Source organism: Limulus polyphemus, unplaced genomic scaffold (genome assembly GCF_000517525.1).
Source record: "Limulus polyphemus unplaced genomic scaffold, Limulus_polyphemus-2.1.2 Scaffold7286, whole genome shotgun sequence".
NCBI classification, from domain to species: domain Eukaryota; kingdom Metazoa; phylum Arthropoda; class Merostomata; order Xiphosura; family Limulidae; genus Limulus; species Limulus polyphemus.
In genome coordinates, this window is record NW_013672896.1 from 24,156 (window position 1) to 35,842 (window position 11,687).

Genomic DNA, 11,687 nt, shown 5'->3' on the forward strand with positions numbered 1-11,687 from the left:
TTATCGTAGTCGGGCTTATCTTCTGAGTGACTTTTAAATCTGACGTGGTTGACAAATATATACTTTAATTGTAGTCAACGGACGCATTCGCGTGTCGTCATTTGCACAAAATTGTTTAAATTATCAACTTCTTGTGTATACATCTGAATCACGTGACGTAAAACAAAAAATCGTGAAGAGAAGTTAGAAACGGAGTTCCTCGGACACTAGGAAACAGTTACTGGGATACGATATTGTCACTGTTCTTGGCAGATTAAAATTCTTTGGTAGGATATTACTTTCAACTTATACAGCGGGCTACCTAAAAAAAGATATTCAAATAACACTTTTTTTTATTGTGCAGTTCTTATTAACACCGATCCGATATCATATGTATTAAGTGGAGAACTTTTATATAGGGGGCGCTGAAGAACAACATATGTATAAGGAGAGCCCACGCGAAACCCTCCAATAAAAGACTCGATTATTTCTAGCTGAAAACGTGCGTACTAGAAAGCTCGATTGACAAGCGCAAGTTTCCCGCTTAAGTACCAGATAAAATACTTAAACAAGGTGTCATGAACCAGAAGATAAGCTAAAATTCTGCTGGACACGTTTCTTACAGACCTGACATATTACGAGTGGGAATTAACTAATTACTCATTTGTCCCTGCACAGATTAGATCGGAAATGGTCAAATTGTATCCTTGTTTAGCTTTAACTTGTACCTTGGTGTTGATACTTACTGATAACGTCATGGAAATTGGACGATCTGAAAACTACGGTAGGCATAATTGTGTTATTTAGTTATAATTGAAGCGAATATTTTGTAAACACCTTGCGTGTTATGTTATTGTGGAGAAGTAAATTATATTACACTCCAATAGTTATTGTTTCAAACATAGAGCATTGGTGCATGATACCAATGTGTCACGTTCTTCTGTTCTAAATGTGTTGTATGTTATTAGGTTGTATTATAACAGATAAATAGCACAGTTGTCTTACGTAATTGCTATTTTATAGTTATGTGAAAAAAGAACTAAAGATTGTTTTAACCGTTCTGATTTATAATGTTGAGAAATAACTGAATCTACATAATATTTTAAACCTTTGGTGTTGTATATTATTAGGACAGAATTGAAAGCCACGGAATATTTTAACACTTTGGTGTTTTATATTATTAGGACAGAACTGAAAGTCACAGAATATTTTAACACTTTGGTGTTATATTGTTAGAAAAGAACTGAAAGCCACGGAATATTTTAACACTTTGGTGTTATATTGTTAGGACAGAACTGAAAGCCACGGAATATTTTAAACCTTTGGTGTTTTATATTGTTAGGACAGAACTGAAAGACACATAATATTTCAACACTTTGGTGTTATATTGTTAGGACAGAACTGAAAGCCACGGAATATTTTAACACTTTGGTGTTATATTGTTAGAAAAGAACTGAAAGCCATAGAATATTTTAAACCTTTGGTGTTGTATATTATTAGGACAGAACTGAAAGACACAAAATATTTTAACACTTTAGTGTTTTATATTGTTAGGACAGAACTGAAAGACACAGAATATTTTAACACTTTAGTGTTGTATATTATTAGGACAGAACTGAAAGACACAGAATATTTTAACACTTTAGTGTTTTATATTGTTAGGACAGAACTGAAAGACACAGAATATTTTAACACTTTAGTGTTTTATATTGTTAGGACAGAACTGAAAGACACAGAATATTTTAACACTTTGATGTTTTATATTGTTAGGACAGAACTGAAAGCCACAGAATATTTTAACACTTTGGTGTTATATTGTTAGAAAAGAACTGAAAGACACAGAATATTTTAAACCCTTGGTGTTTCATATTGTTAGGACAGAACTGAAAGACACAGAATATTTTAACACTTTAGTGTTGTATATTATTAGGACAGAACTGAAAGACACAGAATATTTTAACACTTTAGTGTTTTATATTGTTAGGACAGAACTGAAAGCCACAGAATATTTTAACACTTTAGTGTTTTATATTGTTAGAACACAACTGAAAGACACAGAATATTTTAACACTTTAGTGTTTTATATTGTTAGAACACAACTGAAAGACACAGAATATTTTAACACTTTAGTGTTGTATATTATTAGGACAGAACTGAAAGACACAGAATATTTTAACACTTTAGTGTTTTATATTGTTAGGACAGAACTGAAAGACATAGAATATTTTAACACTTTAGTGTTTTATATTGTTAGGACACAACTGAAAGACACAGAATATTTTAACACTTTAGTGTTTTATATGAATGGGGAAGAAAAGAAAGTTACAAAACATTTATAGCTCTTTGGTGCTTTGCAGAACTGACAGCTATAAATGTTTTTTTTTTCATTCCTTTGCGGTGCTGTAATACAAGGAAAACTGAATCTATATAAATATAATAGTACTGTCTGTTGTATGTCCATGTAACTACTTTATTAGGGTGTGGATGGATCCTCACCAAATTTGGTATGGAGGTTCATTAGGTCCACGCGGGGGTACATAGAAATTTTCAGTTTTGCATTTTGCGTTTTTTACCACTACCTCTCCTCCTGTGGATGGATCTTTACCAAATTTGGTATGGAGGTTCATTGGGTCTATGGAGAGATACATACAAAGTTGTGGTTTCACATTTTGTGTTTCGCAGTTTTTATAAGCGTTTTTGCGTTTTTTACAATTACATATAACGGAAGCAACTTTTCATGTCGTTAGATAACGTTTCATTAATCATGAGTTTACATAACTTCCGTTCAGGGGACGGGTACTCCAGCTAGTGTTTCAATATATTACATATTATATTTTTTGTTGAAGTGATCGCTGTATGTCGCTGTTGTATTTTATTGCTAGGAAGATCTGTGCTACAGTTTATTGCAGCTCATTTTTTTCGTATATTGTTAAGATGTGAGTGCTACGCTGTATTTTGTTGTTGTGTTATTTGTAAAGAACTTAGCGGTTTATAGCTCTGTGCTAAGTTCCAACACATTAAACATCTTTTCGTATATTTTGTAATGAAGAAACTGAATATCACGTTAAACAAATAGTAATGTTTGTTATATATATGGCTAACACGGAACATTCTTCCAACACCAACCTATCCGCTCTTATTTATATCTAACCCTTTTTCTACCAAGTTAACTACCCAGCTTATCCACCTACACTTTCACAGTCAATTTATATAACCTTATTTATATCTAACCCTTTTTCTACCAAGTTAATAATCCCAGCTTATCCACCTACACTTTCACAGTCAATTTATCTAACCTTATTTATATCTAACCCTTTTTCTACCAAGTTAATAATCCCAGCTTATCCACCTACACTTTCACAGTCAACCTTTCCACTATTTATATTTACGACACTTTTGTCATCATTTTTCCATCCTCCTTATAACAAGCTTTTACAATGATCTTCTCTTTCATCCCATACATCTACATAACCAATACTAACATGTTTATATACACATCCATTAATCACAACACAATCATTATACATCTGTTAGTAGTACACTGAAAATTACATCCACCTATTACACTGAGTAACACACTTACCTAATACACTGAATAACACACTTACCCAATATACTGGATAATACATCCGGCTAATACACTGGATAATACACCCATCTAATACACTCAGTAACACACCCATCTAATACACTGGATAATACATCCAGCTAATATACTGAGTAACACACTTACCTAATATGCTGGATAACACACTTACCCAATATACTGGATAATACATCCGGCTAATACACTGGATAATACACCCATCTAATACACTAAGTACTACACCCAGCTAATACACTGGATAATACATCCAGCTAATAAACAATGATGGCATACTTAAAAGTAAAGATTAAGGGCGTGTATTTTTCTTGTTTTTGTTTGTTTGTTTGTTTAGTTTAGCTAATTATTAATTATTATTAATTAGCTAATTGTAATGGAACGTAGTAGATTACAGTGCTTCGTAGCTTTTCACAGATTTAATTATATAACACAGTGGAACACGATACTTTATAGTGAAGAGTGATGTAACTTGGTGGAAATTGGTGTGATGTGTTATTGTGTGACGTCACATAGTACATGGTAGTGTGATGTAACTTGGTGGAAATTGGTGTGATGTGTTATTGTGTGACGTCACATAGTACATGGTAGTGTGATGTAACTTGGTGGAAATTGGTGTGATGTGTTATTGTGTGACGTCACACAGTGTATAGTAGTGTGATGTATTGGTGCGTGACGTCTCACAGTGTATGGTAGTGTGATGTATTGGTACGTGACGTCTCACAGTGTATGGTAGTGTAATGTATTGGTACGTGACGTCTCACAGTGTATGGTAGTGTAATGTATTGGTACGTGAAGTCTCACAGTGTATGGTAGTGTGATGTATTGGTACGTGACGTCTCACAGTGTATGGTAGTGTGATGTATTGGTACGTGACGTCTCACAGTGTATGGTAGTGTGATGTAACTTGGTGGAAATTGGTGTGATGTGTTATTGTGTGACGTCACATAGTACATGGTAGTGTGATGTAACTTGGTGGAAATTGGTGTGGTGTGTTATTGTGTGACGTCTCACAGTGCATGGTAGTGTGATGTATTGGTACGTGACGTCTTACAGTGTATGGTAGTGTGATGTAACTTGGTGGAAATTGGTGTGATGTGTTATTGTGTGACGTCTCACAGTGTATGATAGTGTGATGCATCATGAACCACGATAGTGTTTCATAATAGGGACGCAAGGAACTACAAAAAAAAACACTAATAGAACGTTCGGGCAAAAAGCACCTGAAACAATAAAGATTCAGTTCAAACAACACTTTAAAACCTTTACTATTGACTGCTTGGACTGTATACATATAAAAAGGCACAAAAAACACGCATGTTAGACATACAAGGAAAAGAAAATCTTCTCAAAACGTCATGTTTGTAATTCTTCTTCTTATTATTATTCCCTTGCCAATCTACAACAAAAACGGCTTGGTATATTGTACCCAAACCTTTTGTATAATACTAAATATGGTACAGCAAAGATGTAGGAGTATTGAAAATTGTATTTTTTTCTTGTATATTTTACATAAGCTAAAAAAAACATCATAATTCTTGTGTAAACGATGTTATCATTTCCCCCTTGAAGTTAGCTTTTTTACAAACATTTTGTGTTCCTTAAAAAAGTTTAAGTACAGGATGAAACAGAAATTACCAGCCAGTAATAGATGAACATTAGATGACTGTAACATGTAGATACTGGTAGATAGGTTTATTGGGTTGTTTTTTGTTTGACGATAATATCAATTCTTGGATTTATACATCTCAGCATTTCTTAGCGAAGTAGACACGACCTTCTGAAATATCGTATAAATAATATTGAAATAAGGCTACAGATGTAACAGAATGCTGTCAAAAGAAGAGACGTGGTCAAAGTATGGCCCGAACGACGTTTGATTGGAGGGAGTCAACCAGTTGATTCGGATTCAGCTAGCTTAATCCAAATACTGTAATGTGACTAGGCCTCAGGTCTGAGTGCTTCCTAGCGATCATTTCATCATCATGTTTAATTCAAAACCTTTCCGTTAGTCTGATTTCCACCCCGTTTCTTTTCTTCCTCTCGCTTCTTTGTTTTTGTATCTAGTTTCCAGACAACGTACAGGGCAGTTTATCCGCGAAGAAGCGATCTGTCTGTTTAATGTCGGGGGAAGGGGGTGGGGGTGAGGGTAGTACTTTATTCAGTTCTCTCACTATCTCCTCATAGAAATAAAAATACTTTTTTTTGTATACTACCTAAGTTTCGAATACTTCATTGATGATTCTAATTCATTATCTATTTGATAAAAGAGGTTATTGAAGTTAAAATTTGTTATGGTTTTAACCTCGTTTCTTTTAAAATTCATAGAGCCGATTCCCTATTATTTTCCAGAAATCAATCCAGTTCGTAAACAAGCCAAAACGAAGAACATCCAATTACGTTCTTCTGTCCCGGCCCATACATTCTCAACTAAAAGATGTATCATTATATCTATGAAAACGTTCTCATAGACTATACACGAATTGGTTTATTTTACAAGAATAATTTTGTTTATACGTTCAATGTTATCTTTCAACGCGACTGTCGTTGGAGATTCTTAGTGAAGGTCACGTATATGAACATTCGAAAACATTTTTATAGCTAAGTAACGAAATACAAAGACCAGAGATCAGACAAGCAGAGCATCACACTTATTACAGGTTTGTGTGTTGTTGTTGTTTTTTTAAAAAAGTTGTAAGGAAAGAAACTCTTAATTGTCGAGGGTGAATTGTTTCACAGCTCTTGTAACAGTGGACCACATATGAAGAACAATTTGTCAATTTCAACAGATACTATCTGAGATTTACTCATTTAACTTACAGTATAAGAAACCCTCCATTCAGAACTGTTGTTACACTTTGCATCTGGCGTAAAGTTTGTCTTAGCAAATCATATTTCCTCATTCAAAAATCCTTGATGGATATTCTTTACGAATGGTCGACCTGCCCGAAACGTGTACCAACAATGCGTTGTTCTATTTCTTGACAGGCCGTGATTTGTCACGGGACTACGTCAGTACTAAATATGAAGAAACGAGACTCGTTCTAACGTTAAAAACAATATACATTTCTTCTGATAAGGCACAAAAGGATAACTATGAAAAGGAAAGACTAGACGAAAAACATGAGGTCCATCTATCAGCTAAAACTAATCTGTGGAAATCTATCACAGTGACAGAGTTGTCACCAACATTTATTAATTCCTCATTGATAATCAAGTACTCAATTTGATTTCCTGTCAGACGGTTACACGTCAGAATGAGCAACACTTCTGGGATATAAATATTTATATCTATTTCTTCATCACTGTTTTTTAACATTTCATTCAACACGTAATTGTTCAATGCTTAATTTCTGAATACTGATTTCAAACTATTTAGATTTACTTATTGCCACAATCGGCTCTGGGTAGAAATAATTTTTAAAGCAAATTCCTTTTAGTTTATGTCACGTGATTGTTGACAATCTTCTACTGGCTCCAGAGAGAGTTATGTCACGTGATTATTAACTGTCTTCTACTAGCTCCAGAAGTAGTTATGTCACGTGATTATTAACTACCTTCTACTGGCTCTAGAGGTAGTTATGTCACGTGATTATTAACTGTCTTCTACCGGCTCCAGAGATAGTTATATCACGTAATTATTAACTGTCTTCTACCGGCTCCAGAGCTAGTTATGTCACGTGATTATTAACTGTCTTCTACCAGCTCCAGAGCTAGTTATGTCACGTGATTATTAACTGTCTTTTACTGTTTCCAAACGTAATGGACATTTTAATCCCAGAACATTTACTGCAAGGTTTAATATAGCTAGCTGAAGTTTGGCGTCGGACACTTTTGAAAAGTATGAGATCATTGGTATTGACATTTTCAACCTGAACGGAATCTTATGCGACACATGGGCTAAATGACCACGTCAGGAATCCCTAGTGCTCTAGTTAAACGGTTCTAAATATTGAACTACTGACCAGAAGGAGGACATCCAGTCAGCATCACTATCCGCCACAAGGGCTTTGAACCGAGTAAGGAGACTGACCGTCAATTTCACAAATGCGCCTATATCTGAGTACAGAACTGGTTTAGTAGCATCAAAACTTAGACCTTGGATCTTCTGTAACGAATCCCGGCTCGCTAACCATTAGGCCACGCCCAGCCTAAACAATACATTACATTAAAGACTCTTATAATAAAACATTTTGATGCAATTTAGATTATATCCAAGTATTTATCTTATAGTTTACGTTAGGATATAGATAGTAGTATTTAATTCATGGTTTGTTTTCTATTTTCAATTTCAATTACTCAGAATGATATTGAAGTACCCACACACAAAAGTATCAATCAGCTGTATGTATATATATATGTATATGTTGAATTTCATTGATATTATCTACTTAATTTGTCATTCCTAATTATAAATCATTAATGTTAAACATATAGTAACTTTTCAGGTTTAGAATCCGAGCCCATATTTACCGAGCCGGTATACAACATGACAGTGGCGGTGGGACGGACAGCCAACCTGAAGTGTGTTGTGGAAGGCTTAGGATTCTACAGGGTAAGGTTTGAATCTTAGCTTAAGTTAATACAGCGTTTCATGGTTAATTCATGGTTAAAGGGGGGGGGGGTACTTTCATGTCTGAAAGAGTTTAGTTAAATTCTCGGGTTTTATCCGAAACATAAATCTGTAAAGTTTCATGGTTAAAGTGAGGGGGGGGGGGTAATCTGGGAGAATTTTTCAAAGTATTTAGTTTAAACGTAACGGCTTTTCCCCTGCAATTTTAATCATTTAATATTCTTACCAAAACAAAAACCGAACTATTTTGCAAAATAACAGGTAAAGTATCGTAGCATAGTATATGTACACGATAAGCTTTTAAGCTTCCCTAATACTGACGGATTGTATGTAGTGTTTTCATTGTTGCTCTAAGCATTGTAACAAGAATAGAGTTAACGGCAGAGTTCTGTAACTGTTGCCAAAGCACTGCGCCAATACTGTACTTTGATACAATGTTATGAGTAGATGGATAACTGGTGATTCTATAAGTACTTGTAACGATGTTCTTAATCTGGACGAAGATGTTTTTTGTTTTGTTTTTATCAGTGCTATTTTGACAGCGTCCATTTAGTTACTACAGCTTAATGAGTTTTTGGTTTTATTGCTTTTTGTGTAAATAAGACAGAAAACAATAGAACTGATGGTAATACAGACTTAGAAAGAAGCAAAACTGAACGCATGAGAAACAGTTTGTTACTTCTCGGGAATTAAGAACGTTTGGATGTTCCTAGAATTTTTTGTTTTACTGACTTGACTATCGTTCACCGTATACGCGAACTTGGTTAGTGAAGAAGGCGGAAGATGGAGATCTCTAGCTAACAGACATTTCAAAGTCAGCCAAGAGGTACTTATCTCATTAGATATTTTCCTTTCAATAAATTGGTTCGGATTGATTGATTGGTTGTTTAGCTTCTATCGCTCACAAAAAGCCAAGTTGTTTCTTACACGAGTCAAGTTTTATTGAGACATACAGAGAGACTTGTAGTAGGTTTCCTCCTTCTGACAGCGATAGTATATTTAAGAAAAGTATCAATAGGTTCTTTTTTAGCTGTCTAGACCTATCATGTAATTCAATCAAGGTATAGATTGCCGTTGTCGGCTAAGAGCGAAGATATGTTGTTTGTGCAGGGCCACAAATATCCGACAACAGACAAAAAAAAGTGAGGGCCGTAAAATTTACTGCTCTGTGTTTATAGATAAGACATGTCCTGTAGAGTTTCGTCACAAAGAAAATAAAAGAACATTCTTCTGAACCACAACCAATAGAGTTGTTTTCTGTATTTAAAATGGGTTAAACATTTAGGGACATTCGTAGCGTTAGTAATCTTCTTATCACATTTCAGTCTTCAATATAAAAAATCACAACTGTATTTCTTTTGGACATTCGGTCTTTTTTTTAATATTTACTTTCTGAATGCTAACGTAATTTATACTCAATCATTTCACTTTTTTTTGTTTTAATAAAAAAACACCTGAAAGTCTGGATCTACAAGTGTTAATCTTTGAAAGTTTTCTACTTGTTGAGAATCCTTCACCTACTTAATAACTACCTGAGAGAGAGCTTGTAAGATTCGATTTTCTCTTTGTTACCATAACAACAGAACTATGACATCATGCCATAATACGGCTAACATGTTAAAAACAATTACATTTTTATCATAATCTTTTAAGTGCATAATAAGTTACCATAACAACAGAACTATGACCTCATGCCATAATACGGCTAACATGTTAAAAACAATTACATTTTTATCATAATCTTTTAAGTGCATAATAAGTTACCATAACAACAGAACTATGACCTCATGCCATAATACGGCTAACATGTTAAAAACAATTACATTTTTATCATAATCTTTTAAGTGCATAATTGAATAGAATACGTAATGTTACTGGTATGTTCAGTTATTGATAAATTGGCAAATTCGTTTAAAATAATTAGTTTTAGAAAATTATCCATCTAATTATTAAACTTTTGTCCAAACTTTTACAGACAACATTGAAACGTTAATATTGCTCTAAAGCCGATGGATTATTGTCTTTATTTGAAAATTTTCGGCCTTGAGGTTAAACTATAAATATTGAAATTATCACAACGTCGGTTGAATGTGGTTCTCTGTTAATAAAGTAATTATTTTTAATAATGTTATCTTGAAATGTTTCCCCGCTCGATAGTTAGATGTTGATCTGTGAAATAAAAATATTGAATACTGATAATAATAATAAAGAGGAATTTGAACAGATATTGTAACAGCACCTCTCAAAACCAATGCTTGCTGGTGAACTCATGACCCAAAAAGCTCACGAGTTCAGGAACTTTGGAGGGAATTGGTGTAACCCCATTTAAATAAGTTGTATTATTGGGGAACTTTGGAGGGAATTGGTGTAACCCCATTTAAATAAGTTGTATTATTGGGGAACTTTGGAGGGAATTGGTGTAACCCCATTTAAATAAGTTGATTATTGGAAAAGATTAAATATTTCAGGTCGCTTGGCTGAGAGTCGAGAGCAAAACTATTTTAACCATCCACCATCACGTGATAACTAGAAACTACAGAATAGACTTGAGTCACAGCGACCATCGAAACTGGATTCTCCACATCAAGAACGTCCAAGTGTCCGATAGGGGGGGCTACATGTGCCAGATTAACACTGTGCCCATGAAGAGTCAAGTCGGGTATCTAGACGTAGTTGGTAAGTTAGTTATTGTTTTGGATTTATCAATATGATTGTGTAAGTTCGTTAAACCCATGAAGTGTGGTGTTGAGTTTCTAGATGTTCTTGATGAACTGTTTAATAATTAGGGTTAAACAATACGATGTTCATACCATGGAGTATGATGTTGAGTTTCTACACGTTCTTGATGAGCTGATTAATAATTAGGGTTAAACAATACGTTACTCATACCAAGACGTGTGATGTTGAGTTTCTAGACGTTCTTGATGAACTGTTTAATAATTAGGGTTAAACAATACGATGTTCATACCATGAGGTATGATGTTGAGTTTCTACACGTTCTTGATGAACTGGTTAATAATTAGGGTTAAACAATACGTTACTCATACCACGAAGTGTGATGTTGAGTTTCTAGTGTTCTTTATGAGCTGATTAATAATTAGGGTTAAACAATACGTTGTTCCTAACATAGAGTGTTGTGTTGAGTTTCTAGACATTCTTGGTAAACTTATTGGTTCATTAATGAATCTACAAGAAATTTTATGCATAAGTAATTTATAAAAATGTTTTTAAAAAATGAAATGAGATTTTATTTGTAGACAAATGGTTGGATCTGAAATATTGTCATGGTTACGTTTTAATAAATATGTTGACTATTTTGAGGTTAATGTTTACTTATGCACTTTTAAAGTAGAACAAAAAGTTCAACCATCAAAAATCAATTTTTATGCATTTCTAACAAATGTAAGTATGTTAAAACATAACTGCCCTAAAGAACTGTGTGTGTTGTAAGTATGATAAAACATAACTGCCCTAAAGAACTGTGTGTGTGTGTTGTAAGTATGATAAAACATAACTGCCCTAAAGAACTGTGTG

General features: G+C 34.0%; 1 protein-coding gene across 1 annotated transcript in view; it reads left to right on the top strand.

The window, feature by feature from the left end:
- Positions 1-471: 471 nt before the first annotated feature.
- LOC111089756 (limbic system-associated membrane protein-like) overlaps positions 472-11,687 on the top strand; it is a gene marked incomplete at its 3' end in the record, with an annotated part of 14,545 nt that continues 3,329 nt past the window's right edge. The window contains exons 1-3 of the mRNA XM_022402803.1: positions 472-763; positions 8,029-8,135; positions 10,622-10,829. Coding sequence (XP_022258511.1) covers positions 670-763; positions 8,029-8,135; positions 10,622-10,829 — 409 coding nt within the window. The remainder of the gene's footprint in view (positions 764-8,028; positions 8,136-10,621; positions 10,830-11,687) is intronic.